The sequence below is a fragment of the Porites lutea genome, chromosome 6 (assembly GCF_958299795.1).
Source record: "Porites lutea chromosome 6, jaPorLute2.1, whole genome shotgun sequence".
Taxonomy (NCBI): Eukaryota; Metazoa; Cnidaria; class Anthozoa; order Scleractinia; family Poritidae; genus Porites; species Porites lutea.
The window spans coordinates 2,745,975-2,766,221 of NC_133206.1; the positions used below are offsets into that span (position 1 = coordinate 2,745,975).

The window sequence follows — 20,247 nt, forward strand, 5'->3', positions numbered from 1 at the left end:
AACATCACTAAAAAAATGAATTTGCGTCCTGTCAAACTTTATCGCGTTTATTTGGAACCGCTCAATTCGTCAAATGGAGGCGACTTTTCCCAGAATTGAATTCTTAAGGGCTTTATCCATTTTGAAATAGGGAAAGGAAGATTTGTCGTCGTATGTCCACGTCCGCCATATGACTTCGCATTGGGAGGTTTCACTTCGTAGTCGTGCAGTGGACGTCGAAGAAATGTACTAAAAAGCGTCTGTTGTTTTGCTAATAAAACCAATTGTTTTTTTGACGTTGTTGTTGTCTTCGTCGCCTTAGTTGCTTAAGGTCCCTAATGATGTGCGGTTTCCAGTTCTCTACGGAGTGAGATGTATATGTTCTACCTTTTCTTGAAAGGCTTATTGGGTGGTTTACAACCCAAGAGGTACCAAATGGCACCGAAGGATCCCGTGAAGATTTATAACAGGAAAATTACAGAGCCCAGGGAGGTCTTAAAATATGACCCACCTCTATAATTTCCGTGAAAAAAACTTCTACGTATGGCATCATCTTCCTCTAATGGAAGAATTGGCTGCTCATAAATATCGCGTCCTCGACGATTAGCAGGCCAAGTGTCCACCAAGGGTTCCACATGTCTGGGGGACGGGCCTACGTCTTTATGTCGAAGTGATATAGGACTGGGACTGGGACTAGCTAAATGAATGCCCGCCAAAAAAAGAACGTGCCAAGTTGTCCGCCATATTTTGTAAACGTGTTTGTCTTGCGGAAATTTCTCAGATTCTTTTTAAATTTGTATTTCGTCTATTCGCTGACCCATTTGTCAGTTAAGGTAGGTGCAATGATTACTTTCTTTTGTCTCTCATTACGAAAAATTAATTGCAGTTCTGCCGGTTTAAGCCCTATTTCATAAACATTACCAGCCGAAGTAAGCTTTCTTTCACAGCTACGGAGAAATTTTCCTTTGCAATTGTTTGGCTCCGCTCAATGTTTTTCTATTGTTTTGATGTTATCAGCCCGTTTAGATTAAAAGGTTTAGCTGCCAAAATTTGTTTTTGATAACTCTTGTGTGTATCTAATTCAGTTTGGAGATTTATAAATTAATTAGTGTAAGCTTATATATTTCTTTCACTACTTTTTCTCTTCATGTGCAGTTTAGGCGCTCCTCATTCATTCAACAACATTGTTTTCTTCAGTTTACGTAAAGTTAAGGAAAGATTAATTAATTCTATATAAACTTTTGTTTTTCAAATAATATCGAGTTTCGTGAAACGTTTTGATAATACGAGGCCAGCATTCTAGGCCGCTGAGCGAGGTTTTTCCAAGTGAAACAAAAATTTGTTTTCAGTGTTGTTTTGATTTTGTTTTGAACTTTGCCACATAGATGTAAGCTTACTTTATGTTTCTGTAAATTTGCTTGTCTTGGCTATACTGTTAGTATACTTACAGTCATCATAAATACCCCTTCTCAGCATGACACAGGTTATGACAATTCAACCAACAACGCAGTCCCCCACGAGGGAGTGGAATTCTGGCTTGTTTGCCTGTTTCAATGATATTCAAAGCTGTAAGTTAGCCTTGTTTTTATACAAACAGTCTTGCTATCTATCCATTTATAATTGGTAATGTTGACTGACAAATGCACTGGCTAAAGCTTAAAGACTGTATATAGGCGGATTCATGATGACGTCATTTGCTTACATTTTTTCTCACTAGCATACGAGTTAACCCATAAAAGATGTAGCCGTATATACTGATTAGGTTCAAAACTTAAAAGACCTGGTTAGTTTATGCAGTTTGTGCAACTTTCAGCTCTTTGCAATCAGTAACAAAGAAAATAGCAGCAATTAAATTACTGGATGGCAAAACGTTAATGAGCTCATACATCTTTATAAATTTTGAGGTTTTTCAAAGAGAATTTCTCCGAAATTATTAGGTATATCCGGCTCAAATTTCAGAGATAACTGAAACTGCTATGCCCTTTCAATATTCAGAGATTTCAATTTATTAGCTTCATCAGATAACGATAAGCCTATGCTAATGAGGCAAAAAAATGTAAACAATGATTCCCTTGTAGGTACAGTCAAGATGTAAGATGGACACCTTCGGGACCGGCCCCGACTGCCCGTTTTAGAGTAGTTGGTTGACTGTACCGTTGATTTGACATGTAAGAATCTTAACTGCTAAAAATTGTATAGGATAAAGACTAGTAAAACAAGGGATTCCACTTTATTAATGGCCCAGAAATCTGTCCTCAATTGTTCATTCTTCTAATATCTTCGGATGGTTTTGCAAATTTGCTTTAACATATTTAATCTTTTTGTAGTTTCTTCATGTAATGTTAAGTGAGTTTTTTGAAATTAAATTTGTTGTATGTATTGTTTTTTCTTTCTATCCTCGGCAAGGTCTGTGTGGTTTGTTTTGTCCAATGTGTTTGTTATGCGACATCTCCGGTCGAATGGGGGAAGGATGTGCTTATGCAAGCTGCTGCTATGAAGTTGCACCATTAACACTCAGGGCCAAAATTAGAGCTGAACAGAGAATTCAGGTCAGAAATAGCTTTGCAGCTACCTATACTCCAGTGATTCAGGCTTGGGGTTGGGGAAGGGGGGTGCGCAACACTTTATCTAGGAAAGGTACGTTTTTAATAAGGAGGTGGGCCGGAGTATTTTCGAACTTTTTGGCGAAAAAGGTTGTGCCCCTCCATTTCCTGAAATGGTTTGATGCATGACCCTTCACAAACAACCGCTCAAAATCATTTGACCCTCCCTCACCTATTCAACACAAGAAGAAGCGGAAGTGAAAATAACTAACCTGAGAAACTAGACTGTCCGCCGGGACAAAACAAAGTGGCCGTAGAGAGGTGGACTTTGCTGGAGGTTCGACTGAACAATCGAAAGAGTTTTGTTCACGGGCGTAGGTATTTCCCAAAGCTAGCTAGAAAAATTTGAGGGCTTCTATTTAGATGATGTGATAGATCGAGTTGATCAAGTTGTCGCCGTAGCTTTGACAAACCATCACCGGAGACTAATTTTATACCAGAACCCTGAGCAAAAACATTACCATGGTCAAAATATGGACGAAAGCGGTCAGAGGTTGAGAGAGATGATTATGTTAGTTGAAAGAAGATAGTAGTATTTTAATGGCATTTTTTATGTCAGCAAATAATTTGGATTCATCTTGACTAGTAGCTCTGCTTGTACGTACAAGTTTTAATTTTCGAAAGACTTTTGAATGTTTACTAACAAATAAAAGGAGCTGACTTTTAAAAATGCGACTTGTAGTATTTTTTCCCTTGCCGAAAAAAGTGTGATGCTCCCGTGGCTGCGAACAAAACGGGTTTGGCCCTCCCCAATTTGAAAACATTTCGTTTCACTGGCAACCCGGCCTCCCCTCCAAAGCCCCGGCCCTCCCCCACCCCTCGCCCCCCAATTAAAAACGTACCTTCCCCTAAAACCAGTGAATTCAATCTAAAGCTTCCCTTTTTTTTTTTTTTTTTTTTAATTTATTTTTTGCCTTACAGACATATATTAAATGTTTACAGTACTAAACACTACTGAAACTAAATACTACTAACAATATTCACTATACTTGCACTATTTACAATATTGGCTATACTGACAATACCATCCATACGATGCTCGTACTACTAATAATTACAATGGTTACACTACTTACAATTCTAGTACATCACACGCACACACACACCCACATAAACACACACACAAAAAAAATAGTTAGTAGGTCAGAGGAGTTATTTTTCATGTCTATTTTATAGCTTTTCAATTCTGTATTTAATTATCATTTTACCAACGAAGTCTTGGAGGAGAATTGGTTTGTTGTGTAGTTTGTTGGCGTAGATGTAGTATCTCATAAACAACATGGTATAATTGAATTTCCTTACTAGTACCTTTTCATGTAAGTCCGAGAGGATGCCGAACAGTCTTTCTTCGCTAGATGGGTTGAAATTGATCTTGTTTTCTATATTGAACCAGTTGATAACCCGTTGAATGAAAATCTTGACGAAATGACAATCTCTAAAAGTATGATTAATAGAGTCTTTTTCACCACAATATATACATTCATCATCTTCCTTGATTCCATAGCGGTAAAGTTCCTTTTTGGTGACTACAATTCGGTGGATTAATTTATATTGAAATTCCTTTAATTTGGTCTCTCTACAGACGGTTTTTAGGGAGGTGAATATTTTTTCCCATTTATCTTCATCCAAGGAAAGATCTTTGCTCCATCTCTGTGGCCCAGAATGACCTGTTGTGTGGATTTTTGTGCATAATAACGTATAGAAGTCGCTAGTCCTGATTTTGTTCAGATATAGAGTTATCGATTCATTTAATTGTAGACTAAGATTATTATCAGAATATCACCCCTCGCCCCCCAATTAAAAACGTACCTTCCCCTAAAACCAGTAAATTCAATCTAAAGCTTCACGCAAACGGACACAACATTGTTGGATGTTACATTTTGTGTCCCTTTGCACACCCTGTTGCATGGTTTTGGATGTTCTTGAGCAAAGTTTGAAATCTCACACTTTTAGCCCCAAGCAAACGGACGCAACATTGTTGGGACGTTTGATCGTACAGTAGCTTAAAGATTGGAGTTACAGTTTTGAATTTAAAACTACTGTTTGTCAGCTTGAACAATTATCTGTTCTCTTTTCTCCAAAGAGATTTTTTTTTCAAGTGTGCTGTTAAATAATATTAAAGTCAATACTAAGAGGTAAAGATCCTTATTTTTTATGTCGGTAACTCGTAACATGTTCTTATTAGCACGACAACGTTTAGGACGATGTTGGCTCATTTTATCGCTGTCTTTCTACCGGTACTCCATTTTACGGGTGTTTAAAGCCATATAAGGCTACACGGAAAGGAAAGAAGTCTAAACGCAGGAATTGAGTGCAGAAACCACACCTGGCAGGGAATAGAACTCGGAACCGCCCCCACAGAAGGCCGCGCTCTATCCTACCTAATCCTTCTTCCTGAAATACTTTTAAGAACAATTTTAAAAAATTATCAAAAAGTGTCCCTTTTGTCGGAGAATAGCATGTTTGGAAAATGCCATAGAGATCACTGTACTAATTGTGGTATTCAAGTCTTACCTTTTATCAAGAGAGAATGATCTCTCTTGCTTTTATCTTTTATTCCAGCTTGGGAAGCTTTTTACTCTTTATTATGAAAGAAACAATAGCAGTAGCTGTTTGAGAAGACGGTTGTTAAAGACAGTTTTTAAAGAAACTATGACTTAATTTTCAGGGCTCCCTGTGCAATGACGCTGTTGTTGTTACATTCTGTGGTACCTGCGTTTTGTGTCAGATGGACCGTGAACTCAAAGCCATCGGAAAATGATCTGCAGTTTCAAGAAAAACAGTTCCTGTTTTTATCGTTGTTACAATCTGTTGGAGAAATCCGCGCCGTTTTTGCGGCTTTACGATTGAACATAAACTTAAGATTTGGAGACTGTTAAAAGTGTCATGGTTTCTTCAAGTTTGGAATAAAATTCCCGTTCAGCCCATAAGTGACGTCGATACTGTGTGTGCTTTGGTTGGATTATTTTGTAAGCGAGTTAATATTCACTCATTATGGTTCGGCGCTATAGCATAGTGAGATTAATTACGACGATTGGTATAACCCTCTACGTTTTTATTATTATTCCATTTTATGGTTTCTTCCAGTTTTTGCTGAGAAATTTGACTAACAAGAACTTTATGTCTGTTCAGTTCCAGATGAATATTAAGAATGTTCAGAGTCTAATAATTAATTCTAAAAAATGCTTAAACAGCATGTTGACTTTACTCTGACAAGGTAATGGGTTGGCAAACCGAGCGGTACAGTTCTTAGAAACAAGGTTTAAAACAGGGGATCAGCCCTTTCCCCTACTGTACTTTACAAATCTTGCATCATTTTGGTTCCATTTGTTAAAAAAAAAATTAATTAAATAAATTGAATTACAAATTAACGTTTAACACTATTTAATTTAAAGGCATTTTTAAATACATCTGTCTAAATCCGTATTTCAATATTTTGAAACGTGTTCAGAGAGGTCTCGGAGGCGAAATGGGGAAAAAGAAGCGAAAAGTAACCCCAAAAAGTTACAGTACACACTACCATGTTGGTGTAGCATACTGAGGAGTTCTAACGAGAGAAAAAGACCTGAAAAAGGGTTGGTAGAAATTATTTATGTTGATGCAATTTACTTTTACCAACAAACTCGACAAATCAATCTTCCAGGTACTGCGGTCTTTAGTTATACTATATTTCTGGCCTCCCCTGAATCGATCGACTTAATTTAACTTATTCCACTTACTTTACAAATAAATATAAAACCGTCTTTAGTACACAGGGGTTCCTTAGCTTTAATCCACGTCCTCTAACAATAAATAAATAAATTAAGTAACGAAATAGGATTCATCCAGACGCAAGCTAGCCGGGAACCCGGGGTCAATTTGATAAAACTTTTATAAGTGTAATTTTCAAGTGTGCCTATTGTTTTCAGACTCTAAAACAATGGCTACACTTGTAAATTACACTTGTAAAAGTTTTATTTAATTGACCCCTGCTCAGTCCTGTTTACACTCTGTACACTTGAAATTTATTCTATAATTATAACCTTTGTTTTCGGTGAAAACTTTGCTTTCTTGCTTTTTTTCTGCGGCACGAATTTACGATACTGGAAGCATTTTTTATAATAACATAAAGTCACTATGAGAATAACGGCCAGAGCAAAGAGAATTACTGAAACTACGCTATAAACAACCCTGGCATCCACTAAACCCATGGTATCAGCTGGAATTGAAATTCCCGTAGTTGCAATTTCTGTCTTATCCGTGTGTGGCTTCATCGTAATAGACAGCATTGTTTTAATAGCTTCCGTTGTCTTGGATGTTGGTTTTCCAGGTAACTTTTCGTTACAAGAAACTCCGGCCCACGGATCGAAGCAATGACATTTATCGACGTTGTTACACAAGCCGTGTCCCGAGCAGTTATTAGGACATCGAGTTGTCTTTTTTAGAAGCACGTCCAAGGACACGCATCTTCGGTTCAAACAAAGTTTTTCGTCATCGCATTTGGTTCCTTCGAGTGTCATCGCAGCCTCAGGCACATCAAGGCCCATCTTTAAGCTGGTTCCTTTACAAGTGATTGTTTCATTGCCCAAGGGCCAAAATGAACTCAACACATCTCGTTGAATTCCTATGACAGGTCGCTTACCTGTTGCGAGACACCATAATTTGCCGCATTTCGCGTCCTGAAGCTTGCATGGTCGGTATTTTCCTCTCCTCGTCTTTCGGCAATGGCCAAACTTATCGGCACGAGTGTTGTGATATCGATAACATTTATCTGGGCCTGGCAAGGCATCACTACCCCATAGGTCCCGACATTGCTTTTCATGGGTCTGACATTCTCCAAGAAAACAGTAGGCTGTATTTTTAGCACAAGGGTAGCCATTATGCACGTACAGATCCTCAGAACAAATTCCGGCAGATCCAGTACAAGTTTCCGGGATGTCGCATTCATTTACTTTCTCTCGGCAAATCGCTCCCCTCTTTTTAAATTTGCAGTCTTCACAGCAGGCGCCATTAGCACATTGCGCATGTGCGTTCAGTTTGCAGGTCACATGGTCACAACAAATGTCCCCTTTCTCTAAGCATTCTTGCGCGGTTCCACAATCACATTCCTCGCCGGGTGCTAGGATACCATCCCCGCAAACTGGACCTCCAAATAAGGTGTCTGGGACGTTGAAGAGACATGTGCCAAGTCCTCGGGACAATCCTTCGTTAAGCCCTTTCACGCTACAGTTGCTGAAGATCGTGGCTGGCTCGGGACCCACTCGCGCGCTCATCACGCACCCACTAAGCGAGTTGGTCGCGCCACACACGCAATGAGGTAAATCCTCATCGTGATACATGCCGAAAATGTGCCCAAGCTCATGGGCAAACGTGTTAGCAGTAAACGCAGCGTTGATATTGTAATCACGAATCACACCCGCCGACTTTCGTGAGCAAATGGACATAACCTGTGCTTTCCCGCGCACAGAATCCTTCAGCTTAACACCCGTCAAAAGCAGCGCAACATCATTCGGATGCTTTTCACGTAGTTCTCTTTTCCTGTATTTTATCAAGTTTGACAAATACGTATCCGCATCTTCGTCCGCCTTTACCATGTCCGCCACGTCCCAGGTTTCTATGGCAACTAACGTAACACGCACATTAAGGGGTTTGAACATCGCATCCACCATGTTGACTATCTGCTTGGCGCGCAAATTGGTTTTAGTAAGGTTTTTACCAGAAGCTTCAAACTGCTTGTGATCATTAATTACAACTATCTCAACATACTTTGTTTCGGTGAAGACATCTCGACGAACTCTTCTATGGGCTTTAAATCTGGACGAACTATTGTAAAGTTGCCATTGGCTATTTATCACTTCTACATCATCCTTTTTTAAGCGTTGTTCAGTTAAATCAAATTCACTGACATTGAGATCTTTGATTCGGTAATACAAATGGATTTGGCAGTCTGACAAGTCCCGGTGTGGTTCTATATAGTAAGATATGTGCCCATCGTAAATCAGGCCTTCAATTCCATCACAAGTACTTAAGGACACCTTCGACCTTTCACTACCCCTGACGGTGCCGTGGTAAAAGCAGTGATTGGCGCCCTCGTTAAAGCGTTCTTCTTTTTCCGTGTAATGCGAAGTAAAAAGTCCGCGGTTTTGATACAAGTCCAGCGTAAATTTTCGTTGAAAGGCTGTAAATGTTATCTCTAGTTTTATACTCGAGGCTTCGCTCTGGAAAATAAAGAATAATTCACAAATTTAGCTGACATTAATTCAAAAAGTAAGCTGCCGCCGTTTTCAAAAAGCTTATTGGTTGCTGACTGAGTTACAGAAATGCATGCACAGAAGTGTGGGCCTCTGTATGGGTATTTCCTACGAAATCGAAGGACTAACACTATTGAAGCAGCGACGATCGTAGAGATCAAAGCGACGATCGCATTGGTATTCCAATCAATTGACAACCTTAGTCTTGCAGTGATGGCAAGGAAATCTGCCAAAAAGCGGCTGCATGTTCAGAGTTTTTGTTTTACTTATTCAGTAACCTGTTGCTCTGATTTAATATTTTTTTTCGTTTTTCCGTCATCGCTGTGGTGGCGCTGAGCTCCTATTGCACAGTAATTTTCAAGGAGTTATAATAACTCCTCTAGTGCGGTTAATTTAACTCCTTACAGTGGAGTTATTTTTGGGGAGTTATTTTAACTCCAAAAAGGAGTTTGAAGAATTCTTTTTCAGGAGTAAAAATGACCCCAGATATTGAGGAGTTAAAATAACCCCCAAAAAGGAGTTATCCTGTACCAAAAATTTTTACCTCCCTTGCAGAGTTAAAGTAACTCCGAAAAGACTAAAAACAACCCATGTAAGGAGTAAAACTATCCCCATTTTCGGAGTACTATCCAGACTGGGAGTAAAAAGAACTTTTTTTCAGGAGTACAAATGACCCCAAATTTGGAGTTAAATTAGGAGTAAAGCCCCCCAAAAAGGGGTTATCCTGCACCTAAAATGTTTACTCCATTTTTGGAGTTATAATAACTCCCTAAAAATTACTGTGTGAGTAGCGCTACCACGCAAAACAATTCTTGATATGTGACGATTTCGCCTAAAAGCCGACGATTTGATGGGAAACGCGCAACAAAATCGACGTGTGCAGGTACCCATACAGAGGCTTAGGTGTGGCTCACTCACTTACCAGTCTTACCAGATATATACTCTGAGGCGTGTTTTAAAAAACACTGCGCTGTCGTTTAAATGCCTGATAGCCAGACCCATGCCAGTAGTAATGATTAGTTGACTCAAAAGAGAAATAACAAACAAAACTACTTAATGAAAGATGAAGGAACACTTGAAACATGTTGTTTATGAAAAGCATAAGTGAAAAGTTTCCCTTGTGTCTACGAAATTTGAATTCAGATTTGAAAGCTTAAAAAGCATTTCAGTTTTAATTCTTTTTGTCTGCAAGTTGATGATTGGGAGCTCTTAAAATAACAGAGAAAATTATCCCAGAAAATACTTTTGAACACAAGAAAAGGAAACCAGGGTTAAATTTAACGCCGGGTTAAGCGCTATATCTAATCGGCCTTCGAACAACTGGACCCAGTTCTGTAGGTAAGGGTTATGACAGTTAGAGCACAGAATTGCGGTTTTAAGACTGTATGTAACTTTTAAAAACCTATAAAATCTGTCAATGCCAACCCGTGCTGTTTATTTTGATGCCGACAAGGTGCTTCTAGCATTGAGCCTAATTGTTTTTTCCTGTGGTCATGTTTGTTACTGATTACGCCACGGAAGGTGTTTCTAACTAGAGAGATAACTTTATTGAGTATGTGTGAAATCCTGAAGCGTGACAATTCAAATAAAAGCTACTTTTTCAATACTGAGCGGTAGTTTCTGATGATGGTGGGGCTTAATTGTGTTATTGTATAAGACATTGTGGTATTGTATATAAAACATTTGCGTCTATGGATGAAATGATGTAGAGATGTAGCGTGACCGTTCAAGACAGTACTTGTCTTCAGTTGTAAACTTCTTATAAAGGACTATGGAGAACTGATTTCGTGTGGTGCTATCTTAATCATACAGTTCAAGACGTTGGGTGCTTCCAATTCCTGTGTCTTTCACCCATGAAACCCAGCGTAAAGCGTGACCGATACAAATCAAAGCTCACATAATGTGTTTTCCTTACTTTTTGATGGAATTAAATATTAGTTCGTAATATGTCTTTTTCCACTTTTCGCAACTATTAAAAATAATGTTACGCCGAAAAAAAAATTGCTTAATGATCTTACTAAGAAAACCGCCGCTCTCTGATTGGCTGTCTCAAGTGCTGAAAATAATATGGTAGCTCAATAATTTTCGGAAACACTAATTCCACTTGCGGTTATAAAAATATTTATTTTTCGATGGTCGACTTTTAGTTATTTAACCAAGCATACTTAGTATACCAGCCTATAGCATTCCCTGTAACTATTAAACGCTGAATGGATCGGGTTATTTACACAGACTTAAGCTCGTTCTTAGACGATGCATAATGTAAACAAATCTATTTTATAACTATTAAGACCTCCAGCTGAGTGGCTAGAGTTATAAATTGCATCCCTATCAGTTAGTCCGTTCTGTTTTTGCAAATTACTTTTTCGCTCATGTACTTTGCTTAATGAAAGTAAACATGTTAGATGTGACTGAATTCACGAAAACAAACAATAAAACTCTTTGATGTGTCATTTCTGTTCTTTCAGCGACTAGCAAGTGTCAGAGAAGTACATCCGGTTAAATAAAACGCTTGGCCAATCGTATTATGAATATTTTATAGCACTCTTTGGCTACTCCATACCGGTTGAATTCATGTTTCATCCCTTCCTTTTGTATGTAAAAAAAAAGAAGGTTTTTGTGTACACAGAACAAAATTATAATTAAGGAATTCGTATTCAAAGTAACATCAAACTTTTGCAAAATTCCATTTGCAATTTTATTCAGTTTTCCACAGCTTTCAGAAGGGCTCCAGGGGCCGGCGAAACTCATAAATCGCGTGGATGGATCTCAGTTGCATTCACAAGTTGCAGAGTAAATATTATTGTTTTCGCTGACGAGGGATATTATACTTGTGACGACCGAACAAAACTGATACTTCTCGCAAATCCTAAATGAAAACGTGAACATCGCTAACAGACGCGTGAACGGAATACTCGTCTGGTTTCCTAGGTTGAAGTAACCCCCCATAAACCAGCCCGGGGGTGTAAACAGGATTAACGAACGTGATTCAGATCTTGCTTAATGGCATAAAGTAGGCAAGGTCTATCTATTACGTTCAAATCTATAGTTTGTAAAGATCAGCTCTCAAGTACTTACTCTTTGATTTGCTTCATCCAAATGTCGTCGATTCCTGTTCTTGGTTTTTCCGGATTTGATGTATTTTAACCGGGGCATAACGAATTGAAAATCTAACCGATCTAGTTTCGTGAAGCCCAATCCGTCAGACAGCCAGCTGCGGTTAACGCTGCTCTTCTCAAAACTAATCGTGGAGTGTATGACCAAAAACTGAAGCACCCACAGCGGAAACAAAACCACTGTTACATCCATTCGAGAATCGCTTCTTGGACGTTGATCCCTCTCTCATAAACAAATGTGTTTACTGAACGGAATCGATGAAGGTCAAAAACCCGCGACTGAACTAGAGTCATATGCAGAAATGTGAATGCTGCCTGTTATATACTCGTCAGCTGCAAAGTATCTTTCGTAATGTGAAACGAGCAGCTCAATATGGTCTCTTTCAGATCGCGGACTTAGCGAAACAGTCATCCCTTCTTACGTTTCAAACCTGAAAATTCCATCTATGAATCGTCTGATTCGCTGGCCGGAAATTGTTGACAAAAAAATGTTCTCCTCACGCGCCAGTCACCGTCCTTCGCTGCCTTATGACCTGATTTAATAGGACATAAATTCAAATTTTTAAAAGCTTGTTGTAGGCGGCTTGCTATTAATTACGCTGCCAAAGCACTTTCACATAATGAACATGCCACTCCAGTAGCATCGGCGAAAGAACTGGAACAAATTAGTGAGATAAAAAGGGACAAAGCTGTTGTTATAGATGACCAAGAGTCAGATCCGAAAGCTGAAAATCGACTGTGAAACTAGTGCCGATTTAGCGATAAAAACTGTTTCATCTTCTGTTTGTTTATATTCTTCCGTTGGTAATTGGTTTGCACTTAATCTTCTTATTGTCTTAGAAGCCCAGAAAGAACAGTATGCGAATATAATAAAAGGGAACAACGTTTTATTCAATGGAATCAGCTCTGACTTGGAAGTTTACATTAAAGTTTACATCATTTTGTCAGTGACTTTCGATCAGATTCTTATCTTGATGATACAGACACCTTTAACAATCCATTAAAGAGAAACATGCTGTGCCAACGATCTGTCACACGCAGCTCACCAAAACTGTCTAATTATTTGCTCACTTAGTCGTAATAGAGCCATTGTTGTTTTGTTTTAAAAATTACGGGTAGCAAATTCCGCCGATTGTACAAACCGCATTCATTCTTCAGGAAGCTGATGTGGCACTACCAAGTTCATAAAAGGATCTACATAAAACCTTTTTACATAGTTTCCCGGGCTTAACTTTGGCTGATGCGATAGATTTTTTTTGCTTTTTCACTTCACATTTTTCTAACATAGCTTTCTTTGTAGACGGAAATAGGTGCACTAAATTATCCGGTTCCCGCTTAGAATATTATTTAATGTTACTACTTCCACATTTTTTGCTTCCTTCACAAGTTTCGCCCCTGATCTCGTGCGAAATAACCACAATTCAGCTTTCAAACGATGAGCCTTATTTCATTTCCGTTAGGATAATAGCGTACACTGGAGCTCTCCGCAACGTCTATTTGCAATGGGCGACAGAGTGCGAAGGCTATTATAGAAACTGGACCGCCATATTGGAAGTAGACACCATTTTTGGCGCTTGGCAAAGGAAAGACAAAACACAGCGAGAATCACCGGGGTCAAGACGATAAAATGTATTTTTTTAAAATGCTTTATATTAGTAGACCTTATTAAGGTATCCGATGAAACATTTACCAAATCTTAAGTATAAGAGATTTATCAAAACAAAACGAGTCAAGTAACAGTTTGTACATTAGTTTGTAAATTGATCTTCCTCAAGTTAAAAGTCTGTGAAAAAGTTCGGTTGTATGTCAGTGGCGCACTCTACTGAAAGTCGGTCTGGCTTTACAGTTCAGGAGATGTTGTTGTGGGTTAAAAAAAAAAACGGAGAGAATGTAAGGACTGACCGTGGTAGAAAGGTGGCCGTTAGTAGAAGTTCGATGGTATTATTCTATATCACAGTTACACTCAGAGATGTCGGAAATTGTGCGGTGTTTTATTACCATTATCTTTGTAAACATGAGTTTAAGTTTCATTTGATTAAGTAACGTGATTTAAAAGAAGTGTTAAGTGACGTTGGAACCTGATAGCATTGAACTTTGGAACTGAAAGAAAAAGGAACAATAGAAAGGAGAAAATGTAATGTACTGTGAGAATCAAGAGGAGACGGGAAGAAAGAAATAAAACGAGTGAATCGGGATTTCTGTGAGTGTGTTAGAAGATCGTTCAGCTTTGGAGGCAATTCCTAACACAATTGGCACCTCCGACGGGACCTATTGGGATTTTAGCTCAAACAAGAGCAAGGGATTTGCGAAAAATCAAGTACATAGCGACGTGATCAAGGGATTCGCTGAGATTTGGCAAATCGGCCAAAACAACGCTAAAGCTGAAAAGGGCCAACGCGATGGAGGAACTTACGAAAGAATTTAACGGAAAGATTCTGTCTCTAAGATTCTCTCTGACTAAGAGTGATGAAGTGATCGCTTCCCAAAACGCAGAAGCTATATCGAGACACGAGGCACTATTAATGTCTAAATTGCAGTCCGCTCATACCGTGAAAGAATCCATTATCGAGCTGAAATTTACAAATGGTGAATCAGAGGAGGAGGTCAGCACTTGGGTGAAAGAGCACGACAAATTTCTAAAGGAAGCGGATGAAAAGGCCTTGGCAATAAGACAACTAGTGGGGAAAATGGAAGAAGACAAGCGACTGGCAGACAGGATGGAATCTGATAAGAAGGAAATGGCCCTCGCGAAGATGAAACACGAGGAGCGAATGAGCCATGAGCGTGAGCTGTTAGATCAACAAGTGAGATTTCAAAAGGCCGTAGAAGCCAGTCAGCAAGAACAAAATGCAAAGAAAACCGTGACTGCAAAGCTGCCAAAGCTTTCTATCACAAAATTCGACGGAACACTTGCAAATTGGCCGCCGTTCTGGAATAAATTCGAGGCCGAAATCGACAAAACGGAATTAGCGCCTGTGACAAAATTCGCCTACTTGAAAGAGCTAGTGGAGCCCAAAGTCAGGGCGGATATCGATGGCTTGCCGCTAAATACAGAAGGATATGAAAGAGCGAAAAACATAATAAAGGAAGAGTATGGGAAACCGAGTGAAATTGTCAACGCCTACGTCAATAACATTCTGGAACTCCCCACCGTGACGAACGCCGACCCGAACCGAGTGAATTCTTTCTATAAAACCCTGCTATTTAACGTCCAGTCACTGGAAACACTTGGAAAAATCGAGAGAGTAAACGGGATGACAAGAAGCGTGCTAGACAAATTGAAAGGAATTAAAGCCGATCTGGTCAGGGGACAAGAAAACTGGCAAGACTGGGATCTACCTCGTTTGACCCAGGCCCTGAAGAAATGGAGAGATGTAAACCCAGCGACTGAAGAAAATAACGTCGCAAACAAGTCTACGCTCCCCAAGCGCCCTGAGAAAAAATCTCCCCTGTACCATGCAGAAAATAGAAACCAGCGCCTTTGTGTTTACTGTGATGACGCCAATCACATCTCGCGGGATTGCACGCGCGTGTCCACGATGGACGAGAGGAAGAGAATGCTCGCGCGGAAACGAATGTGCTTTAATTGTACTGGGCCGAAACACCATGCTGCCGAATGCAAGAGTAAAATGCGTTGCCAGAAGTGCGGACAGAAACATCATACATCGATTTGCAACCAAGGAGACCAATTAATGACTGCCACCGGGAACAAAGGGCGTGTAGTTTATCCTGTTGTGAAAGTAAGCGTGGAGGGAGTACTGTGTCGTGCACTTCTAGATACAGGAGCTGGGAGTTCATATGCTTCGGCCGCGCTGTTAGAGAAACTTCCCAAGCGCCCTCGTGCAAAGGAGGTTCGTCGAATAGAAATGATGCTGGGATCGACCACACGTGAAGTAGAACTTTCCACAATCAAAGTACGCTCTACGGATGGCAGTGAAGAATTAAACGTTGATGTTACCAAGGTGGAAAGACGGGAATTGCTGATGATCGATAACCCACACTATCAAAAGATTATCAATTCGTACGATCATCTAAAGGGAGTTGAGATGACGGACTGCGACCCTAAGCCACATCTTCCAGTACATCTGATATTAGGGGCGAGCGAGTATGCAGCGATCAAGACGTCCGAACGGCCGCGCGTTGGACTGCCAGGGGAACCAGTGGCAGAGAAGACTAAGCTGGGGTGGACTATTATGTCACCGGGAACTGAGATTGACCACGGGAATATGCTGCTGACCCAAACGAGTCACGTGGACTATGCAGAACTATGTCGGTTAGACGTTCTAGGGCTTGAAGATACCCCTGAACATGATCAGCGCGCAGTCTACGCAGAGTTCCGAGAGCAATTGGTACGGCATCCCGAAGGCTGGTATGAAGCCTCGCTGCCATGGAAAGGTAACCACCCGCCTTTACCGAACAATAAAGAAGTCAGTTTGCGAAGGCTCAGCAACCTCCACAACAGACTTCGACGCTTGGATGTGACCGAGACTTATGCAGAGATCATCGGAAAACAGAAGTCCGAGGGAATAGTAGAAGTTGCAAGTGATCCGCCGCAGGGAAAAGAATTCTACATTCCCCACAAGCCGGTGATTCGTATGGGAGCTGAAACTACAAAGTTGAGGATCGTTTATGACGCCTCATCTAGTGCGAAACCCCAAGTTCCAAGCTTAAATGATTGTCTGTATGCCGGGCCGCCGCTTCAAAATCACCTGTGGAGTGTTTTAGTACGCATGCGTTTCCATCCAGTCCTTATCACTGGGGACCTGCAACAGGCCTTTCTCCAGGTGCGCATCAAGGAGGAAGAGAGAGATGCACTCAGGTTTCATTGGAAGACCAGCGAACATTCTGAAGTAGAAGTGTTGAGATTTACTCGAGCGCTGTTTGGTCTTGTGCCTTCTCCCTTTCTCCTCGGGGGAGTGATAGAGTGTCATCTTGAAACCTGGGAAACTCACATGCCACAACTTGTTGCTGAACTGCGCAAAAGCCTGTATGTAGACGATCTGATCAGCGGGAAACCAACAGTACCCGAAGCGCAACAGCTGAAAGAGGGAGCTATTAAAATCTTCGCGGACGCTAAATTCACACTGCACAAGTGGCACTCGAATGTTGCCGAGTTAGAAGGGAGTGAAAGAAGAGTCGAAGATGAGGGCACGTTTGCCAAACAGCAGCTCGGCCAATCAAAAGCAAAGACCGGTGGTTTGCTTGGACTCCCGTGGGACAAACAGGAAGACCAGATCAGTGTCGTTTTGCCTCAAAATGAGGTAGTCGCGTCCAAAAGAGCATTGTTGCGTAATCTGGCAAAAATCTACGATCCCCTTGGTCTTGCGGCGCCTTTAACTATCAAGGGAAAGTTCATCTACAGAGATGTATGCAACGTGAAAGTGGCCTGGGATGCGCCGCTACCCCCACAGCTAGCAAATCGGTGGACACGATGGAAGAAGGAGTTACCAGCCGAGGTCATGGTAGCAAGGGCCTTAACGTGTGCGCAAGAGCAGATTGAAGAAATCGAGCTTCACGCCTTCGGGGATGCAAGTAAGAACGGAGTGTGTGCAACAGTGCATGCAGTTGTGAGACAGCCATCGGGTGTGAGCCAGGGATTGGTTACTGCAAAAGCTCGACTAGCGAAGCAGGGGCTCACCATTCCGCGATTAGAGCTGGTGTCGGCGCATATGGCAGCAAATCTTATCACAAATGTAGGAAGAGCGCTCCAGGGTTTTCCCGTGAAACAGTGCTATGGATGGCTGGACAGCTCAGTGGCTCTCCATTGGATAAAGGGTGGTGGCGAGTACAAACAGTTCGTAGCAAATAGAGTGATGAAAATACAAGGGCATTCAGAGATCTATTGGCGCCATGTGCCCACCAAGGAAAATCCGGCAGACCTGGGAAGTCGAGGAGGGCAAGTCGATGACAGCAAGCTGTGGTGGCAAGGACCGGAGTGGCTTTCAGACAAAGACAGGTGGCCTACAGACATCGTGACAAGCGCTACTCCTGAGAGCCAAACAGAGGCTAAAGTTACCAAAGAACTTTTTAATAGAGCCACTGCATCAACTGACTGCCTTGATGATCTACTGGGAAAGTTTAGCCTGATAAAGACGTTAAGAATTGTCGCCTGGGCCGCGAGATTCATGCGAAATTCACGCCTAAAGAAACAAGAAAGAATGGCGGGTCCGCTGACAACCTACGAGATTAATGAACAACATCTGTTCTGGACCAAGCGCGCTCAAGAGATTCAAGGTGATGAAGTGACAGAAGACCGGCAAAGGCTGGGGTTAAAAGAGAATGAGCAGGGGATTCTCGTCTGTCGAGGTCGAGTTCAGGGACACTACCCCGTCTATCTGCCTGACATGCACCCCTACACAGTGAAACTCGTTGAAGAAGCCCATTGTCGTACTTTGCATGGGGGAGTCGGTTTGACAATGGCGCGCATCAGAGAGCGTTATTGGGTGCCGAGGCTCAGGCGTCTGACCAAAAAAGTGATTAAGCAGTGTTATGGTTGTCGCCGTTTCCAAGTTAGGGCCGCTGCTAGACCACCACCTGGAAATTTACCACGAGACAGAACCGAAGGAAATCGCGCCTTTCAAGTTGTCGGAGTTGACTTCGCGGGACCCATCAAGTACCGTGTGACCCAGAAGAAGGAAGGAAAGGCATACATAATCCTTTACGCTTGCAGCCTTACGCGAGCACTCTATTTGGAACTCAGCAAGAGCATGGAGACTAGCGAGTTTCTAAGAAGTCTAAAGCGCCTAATAGCCAGGAAAGGAAGGCCGGAGAAGATTTATTCGGACAACGCAAAAACGTTTGTTGCCGCAGCAAGTTGGCTAAAACAAGTCCAGCAAGATGAGCAGTTTCACCATTACCTGTCGACTGAGAACATCCAGTGGCAATTCAATTTGAGCCGCGCCCCATGGTGGGGCGGTCAGTTTGAGCGGTTAGTTGGCCTGGTGAAGCGTTCCCTTAACAAAACGATTGGAAATGGTCGCCTCAGATGGGGGGAACTTGAAGATGTACTCCTGGATGTGGAAGTGACCTTAAACAACCGCCCACTAGGTTACGTGGAGGATGATGTTCAATTACCTTTGATCACACCTAACAGTATGCAGTTCATCGGTACCACTATCCTACCAGAGAAGGAACCACATCGTGAGCTTCGTGATCTACGTAAACGGGCTAAGTACATGAAAAGGTGTAAAGACGCCATGTGGACCAGGTGGACCAAGGAGTACCTCAGAGGCCTTCGCGAGCGACATAACTTGAAACATGACGGGAAGGGAAGCACTTTGACTGTTGGCGATGTTGTCATAGTTCATTCGGAAGATCGAAACAGAGGGAAATGGCCACTGGGGATAGTAGAGAAGCTGTACACTGGCCGGGATGGAGTGGTTCGAGGAGTTAAGCTGCGGGCGGGAGGTGGTCACCTAGAGAGAGCAGTAAATCATCTCTACCCCTTGGAACTGTCGTGCGACCGGACGCCTTTGACACCCCAGGAACAGCTAAACCCGGAGGCTCGAGAGTTCAGACCCACCCGGGACGCAGCAATTGCAGCGAGAGTACGAATGCAAGATATTGCTGACGAAGAGCAAGCCAATTGAACATTGAACATTTGAATTTAAGACGACTCCGTGTAGAGTTTTGAACATTGATCCTTTGTTTCCTTTATCGGTTTCACTTACAAGAACTTTTAGTTTTGATTCAGTTTCTGGAGATAAACGCAACATATGCCTCCTAAATGTAGGCATATGGGGGGAGGGTGTCGGAAATTGTGCGGTGTTTTATTACCATTATCTTTGTAAACATGAGTTTAAGTTTCATTTGATTAAGTAACGTGATTTAAAAGAAGTGTTAAGTGACGTTGGAACCTGATAGCATTGAACTTTGGAACTGAAAGAAAAAGGAACAATAGAAAGGAGAAAATGTAATGTACTGTGAGAATCAAGAGGAGACGGGAAGAAAGAAATAAAACGAGTGAATCGGGATTTCTGTGAGTGTGTTAGAAGATCGTTCAGCTTTGGAGGCAATTCCTAACAGAGAAGCACGGCTACGAGTGCAAATATTCAGTATAGTTTAGTCGCGCGCATAAGTGTTACGGCCGCAATTGCTTCCCGGTTGTTCGGAAATGCTTTTAAATCGGTCAAAATATTCTTGCGTCCAGGACAAAAATTTCATGCGCAGCGCAACAAATGTTTCATTTTTTAATCACATTAAAAGAAACGGTGTTTCCGCAGCAACACTTTCTAGTTAGTGATCATGCCAGAGAGCACAAGCACCCACCACCATCCCACTTCATCGGGATCATTCCAATTCATTAAATTTCTCAAACTT

General features: G+C 41.4%; 2 protein-coding genes and 1 long non-coding RNA gene across 3 annotated transcripts; 2 read left to right on the forward strand and 1 right to left on the reverse strand.

Moving 5' to 3' along the window:
* The first annotated feature begins 705 nt into the window (after window positions 1–705).
* LOC140940680 (uncharacterized) lies at window positions 706–5,516 on the forward strand. Its single transcript, XR_012166362.1, has 4 exons — window positions 706–812; window positions 1,453–1,547; window positions 2,386–2,528; window positions 5,251–5,516. It is a non-coding gene; the product is annotated as an uncharacterized lncRNA (long non-coding RNA).
* An 809-nt stretch (window positions 5,517–6,325) lies between these two features.
* On the reverse strand, window positions 6,326–11,968 carry LOC140940892 (disintegrin and metalloproteinase domain-containing protein 12-like). Its single transcript, XM_073389857.1, has 2 exons — window positions 11,891–11,968; window positions 6,326–8,779 (listed from the first exon to the last, which is right to left on the reverse strand). Exons 1-2 carry the CDS (start codon window positions 11,966–11,968, stop codon window positions 6,587–6,589), a joined length of 2,271 nt encoding a protein of 756 aa, XP_073245958.1. The 3' UTR covers window positions 6,326–6,586.
* Window positions 11,969–13,905: 1,937 nt separating this feature from the next.
* LOC140942380 (uncharacterized) lies at window positions 13,906–19,949 on the forward strand. Its single transcript, XM_073391345.1, has one exon. The coding sequence runs from the start codon at window positions 14,328–14,330 to the stop codon at window positions 19,515–19,517; it is 5,190 nt and encodes a 1,729-aa protein (XP_073247446.1). The 5' UTR covers window positions 13,906–14,327; the 3' UTR covers window positions 19,518–19,949.
* The last annotated feature ends 298 nt before the right edge of the window (window positions 19,950–20,247 follow it).